General features: G+C 39.8%; 1 protein-coding gene across 10 annotated transcripts in view; it reads left to right on the forward strand.

Annotated features, from left to right (window-relative positions):
• RNF17 (ring finger protein 17) overlaps positions 1–27604 on the forward strand; it is a 131445-nt gene that overhangs the window by 648 nt on the left and 103193 nt on the right. For 7 of the 10 annotated variants that reach the window (XR_004443350.1, XM_033236782.1, XM_033236796.1 and 4 more), the window contains exons 2-6: positions 2725–2819; positions 10557–10648; positions 14582–14693; positions 15960–16040; positions 18149–18249. Coding sequence is in view for 9 of the 10 variants with exons in the window: in XM_033236782.1 (XP_033092673.1) it covers positions 2725–2819; positions 10557–10648; positions 14582–14693; positions 15960–16040; positions 18149–18249 (481 nt within the window). In the remaining variant the exon portion in view is untranslated. Of the gene's footprint in view, positions 1–37; positions 174–2724; positions 2820–10556; positions 10649–14581; positions 14694–15959; positions 16041–18148; positions 18250–27604 lie in introns of those variants that run through there. The other 3 variants (XM_033236802.1, XM_033236788.1, XM_033236810.1) reach the window with 3 other exon arrangements.

Below are 27604 nucleotides of genomic sequence, written 5' to 3' on the forward strand. Positions count from 1 at the left end.
GGAAACTGCGTCACAGGCCTCCTGAAGCTGCCCCAAAAGGGCCGCGTGTGGGTTGGTTAGGACGGCACCTGGCACCTTTCACGGCTTTCTCCACTACCCCATCCAGGCCTCATCGACCCTCCAGCCGGGAGGATGGGGGCCTGGGTGGCTTTAATCTACCCCTCACACGGCAGGTTAGCGGGTTCATGCAAAAGTAGACGTAAATTGTAGCCCATTGTTTTGTCATGAAGAAGGAATGAAAGTTGATTTTCTTGTGTAGTTTTTGTTGTAGCAGTAACAAGTAGACTACTGTGAAATGGTTTTGGATTTTGTTGTTAGCTTTTTTTTGTTTCTGTGGGGTTTTGTTTGTTTTTTACATTATGGCTCACATTGGCCTAAAGAACTGTTTGTGCACCTTGTGTTGTGTGTGTGTGTGTGTGTATCTTTATACGTGAAGGGAAAAATACACTGCATTACTATTGGTCTGTTCATCTATAATCTACTCAAGTGATCACAGGTTGAAGTTATTTTTTTATTAGTTTTTTTTTTCTTTGAGACGGAGTTTTGCTCTGTCACCCAGGCTGGAGTGCAGTGGTGCCATCTCTGCTCACTGAAAGGTGCGCCTCCAGGGTTCACGCCATTCTCCTGCCTCAGCCTCCCAAATAGCTGGGAGTACAGGCTCCCGCCACTACGCCCAGCTAATTTTTTGTATATTTAGTAGACAAAGGGTTTCACTGTGTTAGCCAGGATGGTCTCGATCTCCTGACCTGGTGATCCGCCAATCTCGGCCTCCCAAAGTGCTGGGATTACAGGCGTGCGCCACCGCGCCCAGCTGGTTCAAGTTATTTTAATGTAACTTAAAATACCTGGAGCTACTGAAAATTCGTATTACCTGGTGTAATTGTTTATACTTTAAAAGTTAGGGTCATTCGATCAGTTTTCTCATTCTTGTCAAGACTCTGAGATGTGAGCCTCTGCAGAAAAAGCTGTGATTTCAGTGGAGAACCAAGTTTCTCCTACTTGGGGTTTAGATCACTGCTACTGTTACGTAGAAAATCTCCATTTTTGAATGAAATTAGAATTATGGAATAAAGTTCTAGAACACAACCTTTTAAAATGAGTACTTCTTTCATACATTAGTATTATAATGCTTTGAAAAACTAAGTTGGAAAAGTAGTGGTTATGTGTATAGAATCCTGAAAGTGCTTTTTAAGGTGTAATATACCACAAGTTATTTTGAGTTATTCAGTATCAGAAATTTTATAGTAACAGATAAGTGTTTTTGTTTATTTGGCGATGTTATCTCTGGAAGTTAAATAGGGCTTTAAAATGTACCATGGTTGTAAGCAAGTTTCAGGTATTTCAGTTGGGTGGGAAACTTGTAAAGTTTTTTTAAAAATAAAATAAATGCGAGGCCGGGCACAGTGGCTCACGCCTGTAGTTCCAGCACTTTGGGAGGCCTAGGTGGGTGGATCACTTGAGGTCAGGAGATCAAGACCACCCTGGGTAACATGGGGAAACCCCATCTTTACTAAAAATACAAAAAAATTATCTAGGCATGCTGGCGCACACCTGTAATCTCAGCTACTCCGGAGGCCGAGGCAGGAGAATCGCATGAACTCAGGAGGCGAAGTTGACAGTGACCCGAGATCGTGGTCTGTCTCAGAATGAATGAATGAATGAATGAATAAATAAATAAAATTAATGTAATTATTATAATTCAGCAAGAACGCGGTAATTATTTTGCTAGTAAAAGATGACTGATTTTTATCTAGCTTTTTTCCCTTTTTGTTTTCTTGCAAAACTTAAAAAATGACAGCCTTTTGAAATTATGTAGCTAAAACAAATGTTTATTATAAACTTAAAATTCTTAGAGCATTTAATCATGATATTAGGTTTTCAATCAAGTTATGATATTTCCTGTCATAAATGCTAAGTTTGTGAAAATGTGAGTTGTGGGTGTGTGATAATAGTAGCATCTGGCTTCTGGCCTTGCCAATGTCTTAAGTAATTCTAAGAGCACAGTCTTGCCAGTGTCTCATTTTGGCCACCGTTTTGGCCCTTCTTGACCTCTTCACAGGATGGGAAATACAGAGTAGGAGATGACAGTATGGTCAGAAAGAATGTTAGACTTGGAAACAGAACTAGATGGGAGTCTGGATGATAGCATTTAGTTAACCAAATCTCCAAAATGCGATTTCATCTCTAGCCCACTTAACTGTGATATTTACAAGTAACAAATAAACTGTATCAGAGCACTTCGTATAATTATAAGATATGGCAGATTCAAAGTATTCTAGGTACAAAATAGCTATCTGAATTAATGCAGTTGCTATTACATAGTTCTTCTGGGTTTTTCTTCTTGATTTTTCTTCCTCCTGACCTGAATAGTTGGTTACTTCTGATTTATATTCAATAAGTCAACCATTTCAAACTATAGTAGGTATCTTTTCCTGTACAGTGGGATCCTCTTTGAATTTCCCTCTGATCAGTATTGCCCATTCAGCATTAACACACCGTGGGCAGTTTAATCACAATAGAATTTCATAAGTAAAATTAGCTGGGTGTATTGGGACACACCTGTAGTCCCAGCTACTTGGGAAGCTGAAGTAGGAGGATCCCTTGAGCCCCAGAGGTGGAGGCTGCAGTGAGCTGGTGCCACTGCACTCCAGCCTGGGCAACAGAGCAAGACCCTGTTGCAATAATAATAGTCATCAAAATAATAATTAAGAATTTCATGAATAGGTCACCACTGTGAACTTCAATGTGGACATGCTTTTTGTGAACTGTGCTTGTTAATGACTGAAGAATGCACCACAATTGTATGCCCTGTTTGTGAGGTAAGTTTTATAATTTTTCAGATGAAACATATCACAACCTAATGTTAATGGTAAAAATACTACAGTAGTAAATCATGCTTCTAATTAGAAATTAAAAACTTGGCTGGGCATGGTGGCTGCCGCCTGTAACCCCAGCACTTCTGGAGGCTGAGGCGGGCAGATCAAGAGATCGAGACCATCCTGGCCAACATGGGGAAACCCGTCTCTATTTAAAATACAAAAATTAGCTGGGCCTGGTGGCTCACACCTGTAGTCCCAGCTACTTGGTAGCCTGAAGCAGGAGAGTCACTTGAACCTGGGAGGTGGAGGCTGCAGTGAGCTAGGATTGCACCACTGTGCTCCAGTCTGGCGACAGAGCAAGACTCCGTCTCAAAAAAAAAAAAAACAAAACAAAAAACTAAAAACTTGCATTTTGCTGCTGAATCTTTAAGCAAAGAAACCTAACAAAAGATGAAACTTTTTCTATCCATTTTATAATTGTTTAAAGTGACGAGGAAAAATAAAAGGCTAAAGTCATACACTTATCAGCCTACATATTTTGATTCTTTGGCGACTTCTGTGGAAAATTATGTCTTTTGTTTATTTTAATGGTGTATATTCCTTTAAAAACCCTAGCCTCTGTTTTACCCACCAATCCATGCAACAAATTTTGAACTCTGCCTGCCCCTCAACCTTTGTATGTCATCAAATATACATTTGTGGAGATGCCATTGTATAACAGGGTAGAGAAGCAAAATTACTGCCTAAAATTTTTACTTCAGAAGCACTAAAAACCAATTCCATTAAAACTAAAATCTGTCCGTAAGAATGAGATCAAATTAAGGATGTAAAATGCAATTTACTTGATCTCCTGTTCATTTAATACACTTATAAGTGTAGTTCAGTTTATATAGTATGTTCCTGGAAGGTTGACTCAAGCTGTAAATTCTTTTTTTTTTTTTTGAGTCGGAGTCTCACTCTGTCCCCCAGGCTGGAGTGCAGTGACCCAGTCTTGGCTCACTGCAACCTCCACCTCCCAGGTTCAAGTGATTCTCCTATCTCAGCCTCCCGAGTAGCTGGGACTACAGGTGTGTGCCACCACGCGTGGCTAATTTTTAGTATTTTAGTAGAGAGGGGGTTTCACCGTGTTAGCCAGTATGGTCTCGATCTCCTGACCTCGTGATCAGCCCACCTTGGCCTCCCAAAGTGCTGGGATTATAGGCATGAGCCACCGCGCCTGGCCAAGCTGTAAATTCTTAATGTTTTACTGGATAAATCAGATGATAAGGCTTTGTATCATTTGTTTTCTGTGGAAGTGTGGCAGACCCTATGGAGGCACGAGACCTAGAATGCAGTTCTCATTCTGTCAATCTAGGCTGGGTTTCCTCATTTGTGAGATGGATATAATACTGTCTTACCTCCTAGGATTGCTAAGAATCAAATCTGAATTATGCTTCTAGACTACTAAAATAACCCTTCATTGTTTAGGTTTGAATGAACTGGCTTGCAGCTTAAATATGGTTTTAAAAAACCCAAACCATATATTGTAATTAATGAAAGTTTAAATTGTAACCAAAAATTACATATTAGAAGCTGCCTGTTTTGTGGGAAATTCCTAACCTCTTCCTTTTTTTTTTGACCTGGGGCTCCTTAGACGTGGCTGGCTATATGGTTAAGACGAAGTGAACCCCCCTCCTGTGATTGTGGTGGTAGATCCCTGATGGATTCAGTCTTGTGGGTGAAGAATAAGTGAAGGGAAAAGAAAGGAGGAGGCAGCTAGAACTGTCTGTGTCCTTATCCGTCCTGTTCTAATATTAAAAAAAAAAAAAAAAAAGACTTGGTAAATGATTTCACATTTAATGTTCTTAAATCATTATACTTGTATTATTTTTGGGAATTTGGATAATGTGTAGGAGTGTTTATAGTGTGTTTCAAATACTAATTTTAATTTTAAAGTTGTGATAAATCTGTTTTGTATCATTGACTAGTTTTGTTCTAAGAACCTTTTACTTGTAGAGATAAGTGACCTGTCCCATCTTCCATTCTTATTCCCTCATCCCCTCACCTGCCTGCTGTTAGCCCAGGTGATTGACAGGTGACTATATTCACATGCTTCAGACACACTGGTGAGCTGGGCCCTATTAAAAGAAGTCATTCAAGAAACCTTTCTGAAATTGTTACCACTCTTTTTAAACTTTAGATTTGTATTATTACCTAATATTTATTTGGAATAAGGTATTCAGAGAATGGAATGATCTAGTTTAAATTTAGTGAAGTCTGAATTTATGGAATATTTGAGGAATGTAGTTTATTACATTTGAATGAGGTATCTTCCCCCAAAAAGTAAGATTTAGATTCCTGTATTCACATTAGGCTTATAATTCATCTTTAACTTCGAACGCCTAGGTAATGCTGTTTACTTCAAATATAAGCCTAAAATCCATTCAAGATTAATAGGTATCCTTTTGTTCTTATTTCTGAGTTTGGGCGAATGTCCTTTTATTTGACAGTCTTTATTTTTGATCGTTGAATGGTTTTTGATAACATCCCTTCTCTGCTATTGATTGATGTTAATGGTTCATCTTTTTATAATTTTGCACAGCAAAATGACAGATTTTATTCAAGGATAGGATTATACCTAGGTGCTGTTTTAGAAATACTGGCATTTGGGCCGGGCGCGGTGGCTCAAGCCTGTAATCCCAGCACTTTGGGAGGCCGAGGCGGGTGGATCACGAGGTCAGGAGATCGAGACCATACTGGCTAACACGGTGAAACCCTGTCTCTACTAAAAATACAAAAAACTAGCCGGGCGCGGTGGTGGGCGCCTGTAGTCCCAGCTACTCGGAGGCTGAGGTGGGAGAATGGCGGGAACCCGGGAGGCGGAGCTTGCAGTGAGCCGAGATTGCGCCACTGCACTCCAGCCTGGGCGACACAGTGAGACTCCGTCTCAAAAAAAAAAAAAAAAGAAATACTGGCATTTTGTTAACTTTTGGACCTGAGTCTAAAATACATTGGGCCATGAAGAAAGGATAAATCATCCAATCAATAGATAATTAACATATACTAAAATCCCATGATTGGAAATATTAATAATATAACAATTAGAAATATAAACTAGAAAGAAATACAGATAATTGTATAATCTTGGATAGGAAAGCATTGCTAAGCGTATCAAATAGAAATCAGAAACTGTAGAATAAATGCTTGTTAAATTTGAGCAGAGTTTTTCATTTACGAGCAACAAAAGCAGGCAAAACACCATCATAAATAAAATTTAAATGACAAGCTATAGGGGTGAAAGAAAACCTTTATTATATATGTAGCAAGTTAAAAGTCTTTCTGCAGTTTTTACTTAAAATCTTTTAAATCAGTTGTATTCAATACTTTCCTAAACTATCTGGAAGAAATGTCCTGCATCAAATCCGCTGATAATAGCATTAACCTCTTATTATGAAATGCTAAGCCAAAGTGTAATGAACTAGGAGGTATATAGAAATTAAGTTTTTAAACCCCAATTTTTTGGGAAAAGGGACTTAAAATACCATTCAGTTCAGTGAGATTTGTTAAAAGTAACCAAATTAATAATACATGGCCACAAGTCAATGGTTTTAAGTACATAATACTTGAAACCTTGAAAGAACATCCTCTTCCCCACCAAAGATGTATATTTCACAAAAATGGGAGACTATAACAATTAATAGTCTACTTTGTTTCTTTTAGCAACATTCATCTATTCTCATGAAAATAAACACTATAATTTTCTTAACTAATCTCTTTATTGATAAACATTTAGTTTAAAAAATTTTTCACTATAATTGTGTACAATTCCTCAGCCTCACCTCCATCAGCAGATTCTATAATTTCTAACTCCAAAATAAATTCATATTTTGGGCTTGTTATATTTGTTTTAGTGTTTTGGCAATTTGATGTGAAAAAAATGGCTGTTTCCTTGTTGTAAATTGTAATTCCCTCATGACCAATGAAGTTGAGCAACTTTTCATATGTTTGACTTATCAGTGCCTTTTCTGTGTGGATCTTTAACAGATCTTTTCAGATCCTTTGAATCTTTTCCTTTTGAATTGTCTTTTTCCTAACTTGTTTGTTGTTTGCTTTTTCTGGAGACAGGGTCTTGCTCTGTTGCCCAGACTGGAGTGCAGTGATGTGATCACAGCTCACTGTAACCTCAACCTCTCCAGCTGAAGCAGTCCTCCTACCTCAACCAGCCCAGTAGTAGCTGGGACTACAGGGGAGTACCACTGCACCCAGATAATTTTTTTGTTTTATTTGGAAGAGGTGGATCCTTGCTATGTTGCCTAGGCTGGTCCTGCTTTAGCCTCCCAACGTGCTGAGATTACAGGTGTTAACCACTGTATCCAGCCTGTCTTTTTCCTAAGTTGTGCGAGTGCTTTATGTGATAGCAATATAAACATTTCATCCCGTGTAACGATTTTCTCCCAGCCTCTCACTTTTGATTTTATTGCATTTAGCCATTCAGAAATGTTTCTTAACTAGTCATTTTTACCCCTGCTTCATGAATTCTAGGTGGGCTTTTTTTTTTTTTTTTCTGACTAGGCAGACCTTCCTAACTCAAAGTTATATATATATCTTCAATACTTACGTTTTTTAAAAAAAGTGTATGTTGGCCAAGCTCTTGCCTGTAATCCCAGCACTTTGGGAGGCTGAGGTGGGTGGATCACATGAGGTCAGGAGTCAAGAACAGCCTGACCAACATGGAGAAACCCCATCTCTACTAAAAATACCAAATTAGCTGGGCATGGTCGTGCATGCCTGTAATCCCAGATACTTGGGAGGCTGAGGCAAGAGAATCGCTTGAACCCAGGAGGCGGAGGTTGCAGCGAGTCGAGATCACACTATTGCACTCCAGCCTGGGCAACAAGAGCGCAACTCCATCTGAAGAAAAAAAAAAAAGGGAGGGAGGTATATGTTTAATTATTTTATATTTTATGTGATGTAAGGTGCGGGTATACCTTTATTCTTCAGAATGATTGGCTGATTTTGTCATACCTTTTATTGAGTAATCTTTCTTCCATTTAATTGAAATCCCACTTGTATTCTATATTAAGTTCTCATAGAGAGTTGGGTCTATTTCAAGGCTTTGTTCTACTGATTTATTATGCTAGCATCTAGTGTTTTAATTATTACAGTAGCATTATAATAGTCTTATTAATTGGTGGAATAAATTTATGGTGAATTATATGTTAAAGTTTTTGTAGTTTTTGTACAATATATTTTTCCATATGTATTTTAGAATTGTATTAATTTCATGTTAGATGATGTTAGGACATTCAGTCTTTGTCTCCAGGAACCTGGTATGGTTCTCCATTTTTTTTGTTCTTGTTTTATGACCTCTAGCCAGGTGCGATTTTTTTTTTAAGGTTTTCTTTACTTAGAGCTTATAGTTTTCTTGTTAAATTTTCCTAAATAACAGGAAAAGAAACAGATAACCCCATTAAAAAGTGGGCTAAAGGACATGAACAGACACTTCTTAAAAGACATACAAGCAGACAATAAATATGAAAAAATGCTCACATCACTTATCAGAGAAATGCAAATCAAAACCACAATGAGATACCATCTCACAGCAGAATGGCTGTTATTAAAAAGTGGAAAACTAACAGATGTTGTCAAGGTTATGGAGAAAAGAGAATGCTTGTAGACTGTTGATGGGAATGCAAATCAGCCCCTGTGGGAAGCAGCTTGGAGATTTCTCAGAGAACCAATAGAACAACCATTTGACTCAGTACTTCCTTCCATTACTGGGTATATACCCCAAGGAAAATAAATTATTCTACCAGAAAGATACCTGTCCTCATATGGTTATCACAGTATCATTCACAATAGCAAATACATGGAATCAGCCTATGTGTCCCATCATTGGTGGGTTGAATAAAGAAAATGTTGTACATACACACCACAGAATACTATGCTGCCATTAAAAAGAATGAAATAATATCGTTTACAGCAACATGAATGCAGCTGAAGGCCATTATCCTAAGCAAATTAATGCAGAAACAGAAAAGTACCACATTTTCACTTACAAGTGGGAGCTAAACATTGGCCATACATGGACATAAACGTGGAAACAATAGACACTGGGGACTACTAGAGAGAGGAAGGGAGGCAAGGGCAGAAAAACTTTCTGTTGGGTTCTGTGCTCACTGTTTGGGTCATGGGATCAACAGAAGCCCAGACCTTAGCATCATGCCCTACACCCTTGCCACACACCTGTACATGTACCCCCTGAATCTAAAATTTTAAAGAAAAAGATAGTTTAACATTGTGGCTTATCCTTTAATTTATTGAGTGAAGATAAAGGACATACTTCAGCTTTACTTCAATTTCCTTTCCTTTCTTTCTTGTATTGTATTGTGAGGTTTCAATGAGATAGTTTGCCCAGTATATAGGACTTAGGCACCCAAAGAATGATGTTGCATTTCCTTCTGCCTACTTCATTTTTCTTTCAGGTATCAGTTCATGATCTGAGTGGCTTTTAAAATATGTGGAAAAAAATCAGAGACCACAGGGCCTCAAATAAATGAACATAACAAAACTGTTCTGAGAAAAAAGTCAACCATGAACTATCCAATTTTCTTCCATTTCTGACTGCATTTTACTTGAACACTGTCTCGAGCAGGGATTTTTCTTCATCTAGTGTCTGTGGGTCACAGTGTACTTTAGGAATTCTATTGAACCACATGATTAAAAAAGTTTTAAATTGGCCGGGCGCTCAAGCCTGTAATCCCAGCACTTTGGGAGGCTGAGATGGGCGAATCACGAGGTCAGGAGATCAAGACCATCCTGGCTAACACGGTGAAACCCCGTCTCTACTAAAAATACAAAAAAATTAGCTGGGCATAGTGGCGGGCGCCTGTAGTCCCAGCTACTCGGGAGGCTGAGGCAGGAGAATGGCATGAATCCGGGAGGCGGAGCTTGCAGTGAGCCGAGATCACGCCACTGCACTCCAGCCTGGGTGACAGAGCGAGACTCCATCTCAAAAACAAACAAAAGAATTACTGCCTTCTGAAGACAGAGCGAGACTCCGTCTCAAAAAAAAAAAAGTTTTAAATATTTTAGAGTTTTGAACATATATTACAAATTTTTATTACTTTTTTTTGAAGTAGAGTCTCGCTCTTTCACCCAGGCTGGAGTGCAGTGGTGCACTCTCAGCTCACTGCAACCTCCGTACACTGCCCCTCCAGGTTCAAGTGATTCTCCTGCCTCAGCCTCCCGAGTAGCTGGGATTACAGGCGCCCGCCACCATGCCTGGCTAAGTTTTGTATTTTTTGTGGAGACAGGGTTTTGCCATGTTGGCCAGGCTGGTGTTGAACTCCTGATCTCAGGTGATCCACCCGCCTCGGCCTCCCAAAGTGCCAGGATTACAAGCGTGAGCCCTCATGCCTGGCCTAAAATTTTTAAAGTAAAATTGAAAGTATAGCTAGTATTTGCTTTAGAGTTATGGTAGAATGAAGTGTTTTGGTCAATTAACTAAAAATTAATAATTGATTATTAATTAATTGACTAAGCTTAATTAACTAATTCCTGATTGCTTCCAAAAATTAAAATGGGTCAAAACCTCATATAAGCACAATTTTCTCCTTAATTTACAGGGGATTTCAGAATCTTAAGGTTATCATTAACTTTATGAACAGCACACTTAAATAATTGTTTAGGTTCTGGATAAACAGAATTTATTGGATGACTTTCTTTGTTTTTTTTAAACCCTTATTTTGTCCTAAGGTTGCTACAGCTGTAAATGCTAGACAAGGCTGCTATCCAGTGGCTGGATATGTTAAAGAAGACTCCGTAATGGAAAAACGGCAGCCTAAAACGTATGTTCCACGTGTACTTATTTGAGTATTAAATGTGTTACTGAAATAGTTTTGGAATTATTGGTAAAATGTCATTCTTAAATCTGCATTTCTAACCTACTGTTTATGGAATGCTCTTTAAGTTCATACTTCATCTTAGCTGTCAGTGGAATGGAGACTCCAGCTCTTTCAAGAAGAAACATTTGTTTGTCCTTATTTAAAGAAAGAAAGAATATTAATGATTACCACATCAAGAAAGGCTGAGAGTATACTGGCTAAAGTTACTTGTGCTGGATGAAAGGAAATTATAGAGAAAAAAAAGTAACTTAGTTCTCTCTTGATTCTTTTTAAAAATTTTTAGAATTCTAAGTTTTTTTAGAGACAGGGTCTCACTCTGTCACCCAGGCTGGAGTGCAGTGGTTTTGATCATGGCTCACTGCAGCCTCAGACTCCTGGGCTCAGGCTAGCCTCTCACCTCAGCCTCTGGAGTATCTAGGACTGCAGGCATGCACCACCATGCACAGCCAGTTTTTAAATTTTTTTGTAGACGTGGAGTCTCATTGTGTTGCCCAAGCTGGTCTCAAACTCCTGACTTTAAGTGATCCTTCTGCCCCAGCCTCTCAAAGTGCTGGGATTACAGCCGTGAGCCACTGCACCCAGCTTGTCTTGATTCTTAAAAGTAGTGCAAATATAGCACAATGGAAGACTTTGTGAAGGGTTGGTTTGAGAAGTGATTTATAAAAGGAAAAATAATACCTTTGGGGTTCTTTCATTCATTTTCCCATTCTTGTATAAACCTTTACATGTGTATGCATTAATAGATTCTCTTTTTGAATTAGTAATTTTTTAAAAAATACACTCAGAGATGAGTACCTATGTTACTGATTATTTCACCTAATTATTAATGCTTCTATATGTCTTTCCCTGCTAGTCTGTAAGCCCCTTTAAAAGAATGGACCACATTTTATTCCTCTTTATATCTCTGGTTTGGGACACAGAGTAAACATGTAATGTTTATTACAGTACATGTTTGATTTTTGCAGCTTTTTAAGTGTTAAAGGATCTTCTGATCAATTTCCTGGAACTGTACTCAGATGGTAATTTGTATATAACTTAACTTTTTAAAGCATATTTAATGTGGTAAGTAGACAATGCAAGAAATAAAAAGTAGGATTCTTTCAAGGAAGAATCTCGTGGAACTTTCCAATTTTGTTAATGGCACCAAGTATTTATAGATTACCCCAGTTCCTTCTATTGCATTCATTTTACCTCCTGCAGATTGACTTCCATAGTATCTCCTATATCCATAACCTATCTTCATTTCTGCTGCCTTATTTAATTCACATGTTCTTTTGTGTAGCTCCTTGTCAGACTCGTCCTTAACGCTATAGTTGTTCATTAAGTATTCAATTAAAATTCAAAATTATTCAGTCTAGAATTCCTGGCACTTCCCATTACCACTGTAGCTTCTCTTTCCAGACTTAAATGAGTACTTAGAAAAAAACAAAAGAATGGTTGTAGCCGTTTTCTTGGGTGGTAAAACCACTTAGCTGAAGTCTGACAGCTGGTCATTTACAGAACCAGAATGTAAACCTAGGTTTATTGAATACCGGTACTGCTCCCAACTCCTATACCGCTGGTCACTTCTTCCATGAGACCTGTGTTGAGTTATTAGAATAAATCTTGTAGAATCGTTCTGGCTCATCGTATGAGTCCCCATGGAGTAGCCGTTTTATCAAATTTAGGGTTCCCAAATGTGAACACCTACACGAATTAAGCAGATAACTTTTTTTTTTTTTTTTTTGAGGCGGAGTCTCGCTCTGTCGCCCGGACTGGAGTGCAGTGGCCAGATTTCAGCTCACTGCAAGCTCCGCCTCCCGGGTTTCCGCCATTCTCCTGCCTCAGCCTCCCGAGTAGCTGGGACTACAGGCGCCCGCCACCTCGCCCGGCTAGTTTTTGTATTTTTAGTAGAGACGGGGTTTCACCGTGTTAGCCAGGATGGTCTCGATCTCCTGACCTCGTGATCCGCCCGTCTCGGCCTCCCAAAGTGCTGGGATTACAGGCTTGAGCCACCGCGCCCGGCCGCAGATAACTTTTATTGGGTAAGATCGACTGAGTTTAAACAAGGAGTGGTGAGGGTTATGGTAGATGATGAGGGCTCACTCCTCCAAAGGAGGCAGTTCCTACTCAGCTGTAGCCAATTATTATTATGTGTTAAGACCAACCCAATGTTGCCACATCTTTTTTTCTCAAGACAAACTCGAGATCTGCACTTCTGTGTGAAATTTTCTGACACATGATGCGAGTCAAACCAGGTTGTACTCTTATCTGTATATGTATAATGTCTGTTAGAGTTGCAAAGTGAAATTTTACTTTCAGAGGTATATGAATCCATCTTAACCAGAAAGTACCCAAATTTGTTCCAAATAACCATTTAAAAAATTAAATTTATGTCAATTATACCTGTTTTAGAAACTGCTGTTCTCTAAGGTACAGTTTGGTTTTAAATGGTTCTATATTTTTGAATTATAGTAATCCTTTACTCATTTCTTTACTGATTTGTTTTTAATATTTTGAAAGAGGAATTCAATAATGGAATCCTCAGGGCTAATGCATTCGTATTTTTAAGAACATGAATATTCACTTTTCAGAGAGTAGAATGTTTAAAAATTATTTGGTGTAGTATTTTTTCTCTGTAAGAATAACATTTAAACATCATAGTTTCTTCCATAAGCTGTAAGCTGATGATTAACTCAGCAAACACTAGTTACTGTGTGCTAGCCAATATGGTGATATAAAGATAAAAATAGCTGGACATGATGGCTCATGCCTTTAATTGCAGCACTTTGGGAGGCCGAGGCGGGAGGATCACTTGAGGCCAGGAGTTCGAGACCAGCCTGGCCAATACAGTGAGACCCTATCTCTAAAATAGATAAATTAATAAATAAAACTCTGGCTTCTACAGACTGGAGAATGCACCAGACTTTTTCTTTGCTATTAACTTGCTTAGTTAAATTACTTACCTTTTTTAAATTCTCCAGACTTGTTAAGTACCTTCTTTTTAATAGCTGGCATTTGAATGTATAAACACTTACTTTAATTGATAAGCTTATCACATTTCAGTGATTATCAACGTTTGTACCAAAAAATACCATGAAAGGACCAGTAATTAAGAAATTGAAATACAATATATACTTTAAGCCATTATTTTTGGAATTAATTCACTGTACATGTTCTTATAAGTCATATGAGTTATTTTTCATGGTAAAAATTGAATAGAAGATTAAAACCATTATGTTAATGTAGGTATTTAAAATAATGTACTTGGGCCAGGCACAGTGGCTCACACCTGTAATCCCAGCACTTTGGGAGGCTGAGGCAGTTGGATTGCTTGAGCTTAGGATTTTGAGACCAGCCTGGGCAACATTTTGAAATCTCATCTCTACAAAAAATATAGAAGTTAGCTGAGTGTGGTGGCACATGCCTGTGATCCCAGCTACTTGGGAGGCTGAGGTGGGATGATCGCTGGAGTCTGGGAAGTCGAGGCTGCCATGAGCCATGATGGTGCCACTGCTCTCTAGCCTGGGTGACAGAGAAAGATCCTGTCTCAAAAAATGAAATAGGCCGGGCGCGGTGGCTCAAGCCTGTAATCCCAGCACTTTGGGAGGCCGAGGCGGGTGGATCACGAGGTCAGGAGATCGAGACCATCCTGGCTAACACGGTGAAACCCCGTCTCTACTAAAAAATACAAAAAACTAGCCGGGCGAGGTGGCGGGCGCCTGTAGTCCCAGCTACTCGGGAGGCGGAGGCAGGAGAATGGCGTAAACCCGGGAGGCGGAGCTTGCAGTGAGCTGAGATCCGGCCACCGCACTCCAGCCCGGGCGACAGTGCGAGACTCCGTCTCAAAAAAAAAAAAAAAAAAAAAAATGAAATAATACACTTGATACTTTTCAGGATAAAGAATTGTTCTCAGGACTTTAAGAAGACTGCTGATCAGCTAACTACTGGTTTAGAACGTTCAGCCTCCACACCCAGGACTGTTTTGAACTCATCATCTGTGATGTTGGTATGAAAAATGTTGGTCATGAAGTACGATGAAGGCAAACGTTTGACTTTGTCTCTAGTAGCTCAACTTTCTTCTTCTATAATTATAGATTCTTCTGGAAGTTTATAGGTAGCAGAAGTAAACCCACCCTCCTACTTGAATCTCTTTTGTTCCATGCTTAGATGGTTCTCTTTTCTTCCAAGGCAGCCAGTTCTACCTTTGACTGACTCTGTTTCAACGTTCTTGATATTGACTGTGTGTAGCTTCTTCCCTTTGAAACTAGTTATTGAATTCAGGTTCTGTGAAACATAGAGCACAAGTTTTTAAATTTTAAATGTGATTTTTCACTTATTTTAGTGGCAACCAAAAGGCCTAATTACATTTGTTGTTGTTAATGTTATTGCCGAAGATTGAATTTTACCTTTTATCTACTCCTAATAACTTTAATGTATTAAGATTAGAAATAGAGCAAACTCCAAAATGATGTTGAGTGAAGTATTAAGTTCTTGTGTTAAGATCATTAATGGAGGCCAAGCGCAGAGGCTCATGCCTGTAATCCCAGCACTTTGGGAGACCAAGACAGGCAGATCACTTGAGGCCAGGAATTCAAGACCAACCTGGCAGACATGGCGAAACCCCATCTCTACTAAAAGTACAAAAATTAGCTGGATGTGGTGATGTGGTGGCACAGACCTGTAATTCCAGTTACTTGCAAGCCTGAGGCATGAGAATCGCTTGAACCTGGGAGGCAGAAGTTGCAGTAAGTCGAGATAGCACCACTGCACTCCAGCCTGTGCAACAGTGAGACTCTGTCTCAAAAAAAATAATAATCATCATCATCATTAATGGGCTGGGGAAGGGGAGAAAGCACTTTAATCTTGCTAACTTTTCCTTCAAGTGTAAATCTTAATGGAGTCTAATTATAATCTTGTTTTCCTTAACTATAATTTTTATATGTATACATGTATTGCCATGATAAATTGTTCAAGGTAGTTTTAAGTTAAAAAGATGATTACAGGGCATTATCCCATTAAAAAAAGTCTTTAGGAAAAAAATCTGGAATTGTCTAACTAAAGCTCTAAAATATGAATGGTTTTTATCTCCAGGTTAGCAGGATTGAATATCATTTTTGTTGCTTGTTTTCACTTTTCTGTAGTGAGTCTATGTTGCTTTTGTAACCAAAATGGTAGCCTGAATTTTTTGCAACTATTATATATATATATATATATATATATAGGCATCTGTTTTTTAGTTTTATATTTGTATGTGATTCCCCTCCCTTCTTAGGACACTAACACTGCAGAAGAAATTGATGAAGCGTTGAATACAGCACATGATAATTTTGAACAATTAAGCATTGCTGGAAAAGTAAGCACTTTGCAGGATTAAATTCTATCATGAAGTGAATGAAGCATGTCCTCTTTAAGTGTGTACATTTGGAGATGTTACCACTGAGGTTAGAGCTTAGCACTGAGTTATTAAGCATGATAGTTTAAAAAAGAATGGAAAACTTTTCCCATGGCCTGCCAAAATTGGTCTTGCAACATTGTTGTGCTAGGAACTTAATAAAATTCAAGCGTTAATAAGGAACTATGACTTCTACTTGCTGTGAGCTGAATTTTGTGTCAGAAGCATTGCAGATTATCTTTTCAACATTTGCTCATTGTTTGGCTATATCCCCCTTTTGTGAGAAAGTCTCTTTCTCCCTACTCCACCTTCCAAAAGAGACTCTCTCATTTGGTGACACAAAACAAGTTCTTCAGCATCTAGCAACAAAATTTACAATTAAGGAGTTCAAAAGGTTATAGCTGATTATGTTGTGGCTGCTTTTTTGCATAGAAGGACAAGACATTTTCGATGGGCTAAGAGTCACTATCAAAAGTCGTTTCTCAAGAGGAATGAGATACACGATAAAAGTAATAAGATAGAAGAGTTATGAGAGAAAAAAACATTGAGAGAAAAGGGGAAAAAATAATGTCACCTGTGATAAGCAATAATTAGTACCAGATATAGTGGAGAAGAGCAAATCAGTGGTAAATTAACTGGAGGTTAGGACTTCAGTATCTGAATTTGGGAGAGTGGGGACACAATCCACCTGAAAATAGAGTATTCTCTAGCCCTCAGTATTCATGTCCTTCTCAATACAAGATACATTCACCCCATCCTGACATCCCCAAAAGTTTAAACCATTCTAGCATCAATTATAAGTACAAAAATCTCACCTGGGCCGGCTCACTTGGGCATGCCTGTGATCCCAGCACTTTGGAAGCCAAGGCAGGCGGATCACTTGAGGTCAGGAGTTCAAAACCAGCCTGGTCAACATGGCTAAACCCTATCTCTATTACATATTCAAAAATTAGCTAAGCATGGTGGCACACACCTGTAGTTCTAGGTACTGGGGAGGGTGAGGCACGAGAATCGCTTGAAGCTGGGAGACAGAGGTTGCTGTGAGCCAAGATCATGCCACTGCATTTCAGCCTGGTTGATAGAGTAACACTCTTGTCTCAGAAAAAAAAAAAAAAAAAAGATTAAAAATTAATAAAAATTAAAATCTCACCTTCTAAGTTATGTATAGATGAAGACTCGATATCCAATTCTTCCTAGGGCAAAATTCCTCTCCAACTCTGAGCCTGTTAAACGAGACAAAAACTTACTTGCTTCTGAAATACATTGGTGAAACAGGAATAAGATAGACATTCCACATTCCCATTCTAAATTGGAAGAATCAGAAGGAAAGAAGGGGTCATGGATCCAAGCAACAGTACTTAAAATTTCAAAAATACTAAGATTGTGTAATACTTAACATTTTAATTCAAGTATGGTTTCTAAGGTTTGTTTTAATCCAGGGAGTCCTATCAGAGAGAAATTCAGCTACTTAAAATGACTTGTTTCCTGTAATGATGAAAAGGAATAAGAAAAAAACTTAGGACACTCATCAGTGGATTTTTTTTAGGTCTTGTTTCTGTATTATCAGTAGAAAATGTCAGCAAGGCCAGGTGGGTGGCTCACACCTGTAATCCCAGTGCTTTGGGAGGCCAAGGCAGGAGGATCACTTGAGGCCAGGAGTTCAGAACCAGCCTGGGCAACATAATGAGACCTTGTTCCTCCGCCCTCCCAAAAAAAAATTAGTTGGACACGGAGCTGTGTGCCTGTAGTCATTTGCTACTCAGAAGGCCAAGGCAGGAGGATCCCTTGAGCCCTGGAGTTCAAGGTTGCAGTGAGCTACGTTCACCCTACTGCACTCCAACCTGGGTAACCAAGTGAGACCCTGTCTCAGTAAAACAAACAAAAAGATATGGTCTTACTTACAAATAGTAAAATTTAAAGTTGAACCTTGTGACTTACTCTATTTATATTATTATCTAATTACCTCTTGTGTTATTTTGAAGAGTCTAAAAAGTACCTTTTACTTTCAAAATTCTACGACTTCTACAAAATAATTCCAAAGGTAAGTCTTCATCTTATTTTTTTTCCAGGCGCTTGAACACATGCAGAAGCAAACGATAGAGGAGAGAGAAAGAGTTACAGAAGTTGTGGAGAAACAGTTTGACCAACTTTTGGCTTTTTTTAATGCCAGGTAGTAACTTAAAAATCTAGACTCAGTGAAACTGAAGTTTCTAACATTAACTTGTCATTGTATTCCTTTGTTTAGAATGAAGTAATGGGTAACTTTTAAACAAGCTTGGAAGTTGGTAGTCCTTACAGACTGATCTTTAGAAGTTCAAAATGAAAAATAATGTGTAAGCTTTTAAAAATTTTGGCTATTTACCTTCTGTTGCTGAGGCTAATGGTTGTTTGAGACGGTTTTGCTCTGTTGCCGAGCCTGGGGTGCAATGGTGTGATAATAGCTCACTGTAACTTCAAACTCCTGGGCTGAAGTGAACCTCCCACCTCAGCCTTCAAAGTAGCTGGAACTACAGGCCCACACCACCACATTCAGCTACTTTTGTGGTTTTGTTGTTGTTGTTTTGTTTTCCGAGACAGGGCTCTCACTACATTGTCCAGGCTGGTCCCAAACTCCTGGCCTCGAGATCATCCTACCTCAGCCTCCTGAAGTGCTGAGATTACAGGTGTGCAGCACCGTGCCTAGCTGAAGCTGTTAACTGTTAAAGAAAAGAAGCTTAGACCAGGTGTGGTGGCTAACACATGTAGGATTACACAGTGATCATCCTGTCTAAGCTTACTTTGAGAGGCTGAGATGGGAGGATCCTTGAGCTCAGGAGTTTGAGACCAGTCTGGGCAACACAGTCAGACTCTATCTATACAAAAAAAAAAAAAAATCAGCCGGGCATTGTGCACATTTCTGTAGTCCTAGCTACGTGGGAAGCTGAGGTGGGAGGATTGCTTGAGCCCAAGAGATCAAGTCTGCAGTAAGTGGGGATCCTGCCAATACACTCCAGCCTGAATGAGAAAGCAAGACCCCCACCTCAAAAAAGTAAATAAGCTTCTGACTTAAAGCAGTTAGCACAGAAAAAGATTTTCATAACCTAAATTATGTATACTTGGGAAAATACATAATTTTTCATACATAGTTCTGTCATTTAGTCATGTGCTTTTTTGCAACAGAGCAGAACCCTAATAGGCATTGCTAAATACCTTAAACTATTATATATTCATCACCTATTTAGAAAGCCATTTGACATATATTATCTTTGCTCACATGACGGAGGTACAGTAGATATTCCCTCCATTATGCATTTCAAGAAACAAGCTCTTAAAAATTGTAACATGCTCGGCCAGGCGCAGTGGCTCACGCCTGTAATCCCAGCGCTTTGGGAGGGTGAGGCGGGCGGATCACAAGGTCAGGAGATCGAGACCACCCCGGCTAACACAGTGAAACCTCATGTCTACTAAAAATGTAAAAAATTAGCCGGGCGTGGTGGCAGGCGCCTGTAGTCCCAGCTACTCGGGAGGCTGAGGCAGGAGAACGGTGTGAACCTGGGAGGTGGAGCTTGCAGTGAGCCGAGATCGCACCACTGAACTTCAGCCTGGGTGACAGAGCGAGACTCCGTCTCAAAAATAAATACATGGCCGGGCGCGGTGGCTCAAGCCTGTAATCCTAGTACTTTGGGAGGCCGAGATGGGCGGATCGCGAGGTCAGGAGATCGAGACCATCCTGACTACCACGGTGAAACCCCGTCTCTACTAAAAACTACCAAAAAAAAAAAAACTAGCCGGGCGAGGTGGAGGCGCCTGTAGTCCCAGCTACCTGGGAGGCTGAGGTGGGAGAATGGCGTGAACCTGGGAGGCGGAGCTTGCAGTGAGCTGAGATCCAGCCACTGCACGCCAGCCTGAGTGACAGAGTGAGACTCCGTCTCAAAAAAAAAAAAAAACATAAATAAATAAATAAGAAAATTGTAACATTCTCAAGGTAATATATTTAGTAATGCCATTTGTCCATTTGACTCTTAAATCAGTGCTTTTAAAAAAATTTCCTAGCTGGGCATGGTGGCTCACACCTGTAATCCCAGCACTTTTGGGAGATCGAGGCTAGCAGATCACCTGAGGTCAGGAGTTCAAGATCAGCCCCTGCCCAGCATGGCAAAACCCTGTCTCTACTAAAAATACAAAAAATTAGCCGGGCATGGTGGCGGACACCTGTAATCCTAGCTACTCGGGAGGGTGAGGCAGTAGAATTGCTTGAACTCGGGAGGAGGAGGTTGCAGTGAGCCATGTTTGCACCACTGCACTCCAGCCTGGGTGACAAGAACAAAACTGTGTCTCAAAAAAAAAAAAAAAGTTCCTAAGGATGCCTAGAACATAGGCTCAATCTATGAATGAATTTGTTGATACTCTATTCTCCATGTTGGTGCAGTCTCACATTTGGTCTTTAGTTGTAACATTCAAGTAACAGTCATGTGCGTGAGTTTATTTTGTTATAGTAGTCAAATACACATTACGCAAATTACCTTTTAACCGTTTTTTTTTCTTTTTTTTTTGAGACGGAGTCTCACTCTGTCGCCTAGGCTGGAGTGCAGTGGCCGGATCTCAGCTCACTGCAAGGTCCACCTCCTGGGTTCACGCCATTCTCCTGTCTCAGCCTCCCGAGTAGCTGGGACTACAGGCGCCCGCCTCGTCGCCCGGCTAGTTTTTTGTATTTTTTTAGTAGAGACGGGGTTTCACCGTATTAGCCAGGATGGTCTCGATCTCCTGACCTCGTGATCCGCCCGTCTCGGCCTCCCAAAGTGCTGGGATTACAGGCTTGAGGCACCGCGCCCGGCCATTAACCGTTTTTTTTTTTTTTTTTTGAGACGGAGTCTCACTCTGTCGCCTAGGCTGGAGTGCAGTGGCCGGATCTCAGCTCACTGCAAGGTCCACCTCCTGGGTTCACGCCATTCTCCTGTCTCAGCCTCCCGAGTAGCTGGGACTACAGGCGCCCGCCTCGTCGCCCGGCTAGTTTTTTGTATTTTTTTAGTAGAGACGGGGTTTCACCGTATTAGCCAGGATGGTCTCGATCTCCTGACCTCGTGATCCGCCCGTCTCGGCCTCCCAAAGTGCTGGGATTACAGGCTTGAGGCACCGCGCCCGGCCATTAACCGTTTTTTTTTTCTTTTAAGTGTTCTTAAGCATACAGTTTAGTCAGTTTAGTGGTATGTGATAATTCTGTTTAACTTTTTTTTTTTTTTTTGAGGCAGAGTCGCACTCTGTCACCCAGACTGGAGTGCAGTGACGTGATCTCGGCTCACTGCAACCTCTGCCTCCCAGGTTCAAGGGATTCTCCTGCTTCAGCCTCCCGAGTAGCTGGGACTACAGGCGTGTGCCACCACGCTGACTAATTTTTTGTATTTTCAGTACAGATGAGATTTCACCATGTTAGCCAGGATAGTCTGGATCTCCTGACCTTGTGATGCACCTGCCTTGGCCTCCCAAAGTGCTGGGATTACAGGCATGAGTCGCTACACCCGGCCCATTTTTTTTTTTTTTTTTTTTTTTTGAGACGGAGTCTCGCTGTGTCGCCCAGGCTGGAGTGCAGTGGCCGGATCTCGGCTCACTGCAACCTCCGCCTTCCAGGTTTATGCCATTCTCCTGCCTCAGTCTCCCGAGTAGTTGGGACTACAGGTGTCCGCCACCTTGCCCGGCTAGTTTTTTGTATTTTTTTAGTAGAGACGTGGTTTCACCGTGTTAGCCAGGATGGTCTCGATCTCCTGACCTCATGATCCGCCCGTCTTGGCCTCCCAAAGTGCTGGGATTACAGGCTTGAGCCACCGTGCCCGGCCTTTTTTTTTTTAAATACAAACTCTAGCTCTGTCACGCAGGCTGGAGTACAGTGGCGCAACCTCAGACTCCCAGGGTCAAGAGATCCTCCTACCTTAGACTCCAGAGTACCTGGGACTATAGGCGTATACCACCACAGCTGTCTAATTTTTGTTTTGTAGTGATGAGGTCTTGCTATGTTGCCAGGACTGGTCTCAAACTTTTGGGCTCAAGCCATCTTCCCACCTCGGCCTTCCAAAGCACTGGGATTATAGGCATCAACCACTGTGCCTGGCCTGTGTTTAACTTTTTAAGGAACTGCCAAACTGATTTCCACAGTGGTTGTATATACCATTTTACTTTCCCACCAGCAATGTACAACGGTTCTAATTTCTGTACACCCTTACCAACACTTACTTTTTGTTGTTTTCTTTTTTTATGGTAGCCATTCTAATGAGTATGAAATGGAATATCATTATGGTGTGGTCTGTATTTTCCTAGTGACTGATAATGTGCGTCGTTTATGTGCTTATCGGCCATTTATGTGTCTTTGATGAAGTATTCATTCAAGTTTTTTGTTCATTTCTGAATTGAATCATTTACTTTGTTGCTATTGGGTTGTAGCAATTCTTTGTATATTTTTGATATTAAATTTTTGTCTATATGACTTAAAATTATTTTCTCCCATTTGTAGGTTGTCTTTTCACTCTCTTGATAATGTCCTTTGATCCACAAAAATTTTTAATTTTATGAAGTCCAGTTTGTTGTTTATTTTGTTACTTGTGCTTTTGGTGTCATAATTCAAGATATCATTGCCAAATCTAACATCACGATGCCTTTTCCCTATGTTTTCTTTTTTATTTATTTGTTTATTTTATTTATTTATTTTTTTTGAGATGGAGTCTTGCTGTGCTGCCCAGGCTGGAGTGTGGTGGTACGATCTCGACTCACTGCAAGCTCCGCCTCTCGGGTTTACGCTGTTCTCCTGCCTCAGTCTCCTGAGTAGCTGGGACTATAGGTGCCCGCCACCACACCCGGCTAATTTTTTGTATTTTTAGTAGAGACCGGGTTTCGCTGTGTTAGCCAGGATGGTCTTGATCTCCTGACCTTGTGATCCGCCTGCCTTGGCCTCCCAAAGTGCTGGGATTACAGGCATGAGCCACTGCGCCCGGCCTGTTTTCTTTTAAGAGTTTTATAGTTCTTAAATTTAGGTCTTTGATCCATCTTTTTAGTAATTTTTGTTTATGGTATAAGGTAAGGATCCAACTTCATCCTTTGGAATTGGATATCCAGTTTTCCAGGCACTATTTGTTGAAAAGATTGTCCTTTCCCCCACAGAGTGTTCTCGGCACCCTTGTCCAAAATGAGCTCACCATATATGTGAAGGATTATTTCTGGGATTTTTGTTTTATTCTATTGTTCTGTATGTCTTTCCTGATGCTAGTACCATGCTGTTTTGATTGCTGTTGTTTTGTAGTAAGTTTTAAAATCAGAATGTGTGAGTTTCTACAACTTTGTGTCTTTTCAAGATTGTCTCGCAGGGTCTCTTAAGATTTCATATGACTTTCAGGATGGGCTTTTCAATTTTCACAAAAAAATGTCATTGAGATTTTGTTAGGGATTGTATTGAATTGTAGATCACTGTGTAGTATTGAAATATTAACAATGATAAGTTTTCCAATCTATGCCCATAGGATGTCTTCTCATTTATTCATGTCTTTAATTTCTTTCAGTAGTTTCATATACAAGTCTTTCGCTTCCTTTGTTTATTCTTAAGTATTTTATTTCTTTTGATGCTATTGTAAAAGGGATTGTTTCCTTAATTTTCTTTTGGGATTATTCATTGTTACTGTGTAGAAACACACTTTTTTTTTTTTTTTTTTTTGAGATGGAGTCTCGCTCTGTCGCCCAAGCTGGAGTGCAGTGGCCGAATCTCAGCTCACTGCAAGCTCCGCCTCCCGGGTTCACACCATTCTCCTGCCTCAGCCTCTCGAGTAGCTGGGACTACAGGCGCCCGCCACCTTGCCTGGCTAGTTTTTTTTGTACTTTTTAGTAGAGACGGGGTTTCGCTGTGTTAGCCAGGATGGTCTCGATCTCCTGACCTTGTGATCCGCCCGCCTCGGCCTCCCAAAGTGCTGGGATTACAGGCTTGAGCCACCACGCCCGGCCAACACACCTTATTTTTATATGTTGATTTTTGTATCCTTTTTTGTTGAATGCATTTATTAGCTTTACTATTATTTTATGGCATCTTTAGGGTTTTCTACATGTAAAATCATGTCATCTGCAAATAAAATGTTTTATTTCCTACCGAAAGATGAGTTTACTTCTTCCTTTCCAATTTGAATGCCTTATTTCTTTTTCTTGTCTAATTGCTTTGGCTAGAACTTTCATTACTGTGTTGCACAGAAGTAGCAAAAGCAGGTATGTCTTGTTCCTAATGTTATAAGAAAAGCTTTCAATCTTCACCATTGAGTATCATGTTTGCTATGGGTTTTTCCATATAGGGTCTTCATTATAGTGAGGTAGTTGTCTTCTAGTTTGAGTGATTTTATCATGAAAATGTGTTGAATTATGTCAGGTCCTTTTTCTGCATCAATTGAGACAACCACTTGGCGTTTTTTGCTTTTTTTCTGTTAATGTGGTGTGTTACATCAATCACATGTTGACGTCTGTATGTTGAACTGTTCTTGCTTTCCAGGAATAAATCCCCCTTGGTCATGGTGTATAATTCTCTTACTATACTGTTGAATTTGGTTTGCTAGTTCATCTGAGGACTTTCTATCAGTAGTTATAAATGATACTGGTCTACAGTTTTCTTTGGTGTCTTTGTGTGATTTTGGCATTGGTAGTTTTGGCCTCACATTCATGCCTCTTCAAGTATTTTGGAAGAGTTTGAGGAGGATTGGTGTTGATTATTACATGTTTGGTACAATTTACCAGTAAAGCTATCTGGTCCAAGGCTAAATTTTGTTGGGAGGTTTTTTTGATTTTTTTTTTTTTTTTTTTTTTGATGCGGAGTCTCGCTCTGTTGCCCAGGCTGGAGTGCAGTGGCCGGATCTCAGCTCACTGCAAGCTCCGCCTCCCGGGTTTGCGCCATTCTCCTGCCTCAGCCTCCCGAGTAGCTGGGACTACAGGCGCCCGCCACGTCGCCCGGCTAGTTTTTTTTGTATTTTTAGTAGAGACGGGGTTTCACCGTGTTAGCCAGGATGGTCTCGATCTCCTGACCTCGTGATCCGCCCGTCTCGGCCTCCCAAAGTGCTGGGATTACAGGCTTGAGCCACCGCGCCCGGCCGAGGTTTTTTTGATTACTGATTCTATCTCCTTAGTCATAAGTCTGTACAGATTTTTTAATACTTTTATGAGTCAGTTGTGATAGGTTATGTGTTTCTGGGAATTTGTCCATTTCACCTAGGTTATATAGTTTATATATAGTTGTTCATAATAGTCTTTTAATCTTTTTTATTTCTGCAAAATTGATAGTAATGTACCCAATTTATTTCTGATTATAGTAATTTGTTTTTTCTTTTCTTTTCTTTTTTTTTGAGATGGAGTCTCGCTCTGTCACCCAGGCTGGAGTGCAGTGGTGCGATCTCGGCTCACTGGAACCTCTGTCTCCTGGGTTCAAGTGATTCTCCTGCCTCAGCCTCCTGAGTAGCTGGGACTACAAGACACCCGCCACCATGCCCAGCTATTTTTTTTTTTTTTTTTGTATTTTTAGTAGAGACAGGGTTTCACCGTGTTAGCCAGGATGGTCTCGATCTCCTGACCTTGTCATCTGTCTGCCTCGGCCTCCGAAAGTGCTGGGATTACAGGTGTGAGCCATCACGCATGACCTGATTCTCTTTTCTTTTCTTTTCTTTTATTATTATTATACTTTAAGTTCTAGGGTTCATGTGCACAACATGCAGGTTTGTTACATATGTATACACGTGCCATATTGGTGTGCTGCACCCATTAACTCGTCATTTACATTAGGTATATCTCCTAATGCTATCCCTCCCCCCTCACCCCTCCCCTGATTCTCTTTTCTTAGTGTGACTATAGGTTTGTTAATTCTAATCTTGAAGACAAACTTTGGCTTTCATTTTTCTCTGTTGTGTATTTATCTCCTCTCTCATCTTTATTTCCTTCCTTCTGCTTTGAGTTTAGTTTGGTCTTTTTCTACTTACTTATGGTATATAGTTAGGTTGTTCATTTGCAAGCTCCTTTTTAAATGTGAGTATTTACAGCTATAAATTTCCCTCAGCATTGCTTTCATCGCATCCCATAAATTTTGTGTTCTTGCTGCATTTGTCTCAGATAATTTCCTAATTTCCCTTGTGATTTATTCTTTGACCCGTTGGGATTTAGGAGTATATTGTTTAAGTTTTACATGTTCATGAATCTTCTGGGGTTTTTTTTTTTCTGGTATTTCTAGGTCATTCCATTGTAGTCAGAAAAGATACCTTGAAGGATTTCAGTCTTTAAGTTTATTAAGACTTACTAATAAATGTTAATGAACATTAAACATTAGTCAGCATGGTCTAACATATGTTCTGTCTCAAAATGTTACGTGCACACTTGAGGAAAATGTTTATCCTCATGTTGTTGGGTATAGTGTTCTAAATATGTCTGTTGGGTCCCATCAGTCTATAGTGTTGCCCAAGTAATTTATTGCTTTATTGATTCTGCACTGGTTGTTTTATCCATTATTGAAAGGGGGATATTGGAGTCTCTGATGATTATTGTAGACATGTTTGTTTTTCCCTTGAATTCTGCAAGTGTTTGCTTTCTATGTGTTGGGGTTCTAGTGTTGGTACATATATGCTTGTAAGTGTTACATTAAAGTCTATTTTGCCTAAAATTAGTAGAGCCACCCCAGCTTTTTAAATTATCGACATATATTATCTTTTTCCATCCTTTCATTTTCAACCTCTCTATGTCTTTAGACCTAAAGTGAAATTTTTGTGGCTGCATATAGTTGGGTCATATTTTTTTTCCATTCTTCAGATTTGTGCCTTTGGATTGGAGTTTAATTCATTAATACTTAAAATACTGATAAGGAAGGATTTTTGCCATTTGGTTTGTTGTCTCTATGTTTTATGGCTTTATTTGTTGTTGCTTATTTCCCCCATTGCTGCCTTTCTTTGTGTTTACTTGATTTTTTCTTTTGTAGGCACAAATTTTGATTCCCTTCTCAATTCTTTTTGTGCATATTCTGTAAATAGTTTCTGTGGTTACCCATCAGGATTACATATAACATCCTGAAGTTATAACAATCTGTTTTGAGTAGACAGCTTAACTTTAGTGGCGTGTAAAACCTCTACTGCTTTACGTATCTGCTCCCCTTTATTTTTTTGATGTCACAAATTACATTCCTCTGTATTGTATACCCGTTAAGATAGATTGATATTTTGCATATTTGTCCTTTAAATTCTGTAGAAAATAAAAAGTAGAATTATAAATAAAAATCACACTAATACTGGTTTTTATGTTTGCCCATGTGTTTACCTTTACCAGAGATGTTTTTATCATTGTATGGGCTTTGAGTTACTGTGTTCTTTGAGTTACTGTGTTCTTTCACATTAACATGAAGGACTTTCATTAGTATTTCTTTTTTTTTTTTTTTTTTTTTTTTTTGAGACGGAGTCTGGCTCTGTCGCCCAGGCTGGAGTGCGGTGGCCGGATCTCAGCTCACTGCAAGCTCCGCCTCCTGGGTTTACGGCATTATCCTGCCTCCGCCTCCCAAGTAGCTG

Source organism: Trachypithecus francoisi, unplaced genomic scaffold (genome assembly GCF_009764315.1).
Source record: "Trachypithecus francoisi isolate TF-2019V2 unplaced genomic scaffold, Tfra_2.0 Contig01461, whole genome shotgun sequence".
Classification (NCBI taxonomy): domain Eukaryota; kingdom Metazoa; phylum Chordata; class Mammalia; order Primates; family Cercopithecidae; genus Trachypithecus; species Trachypithecus francoisi.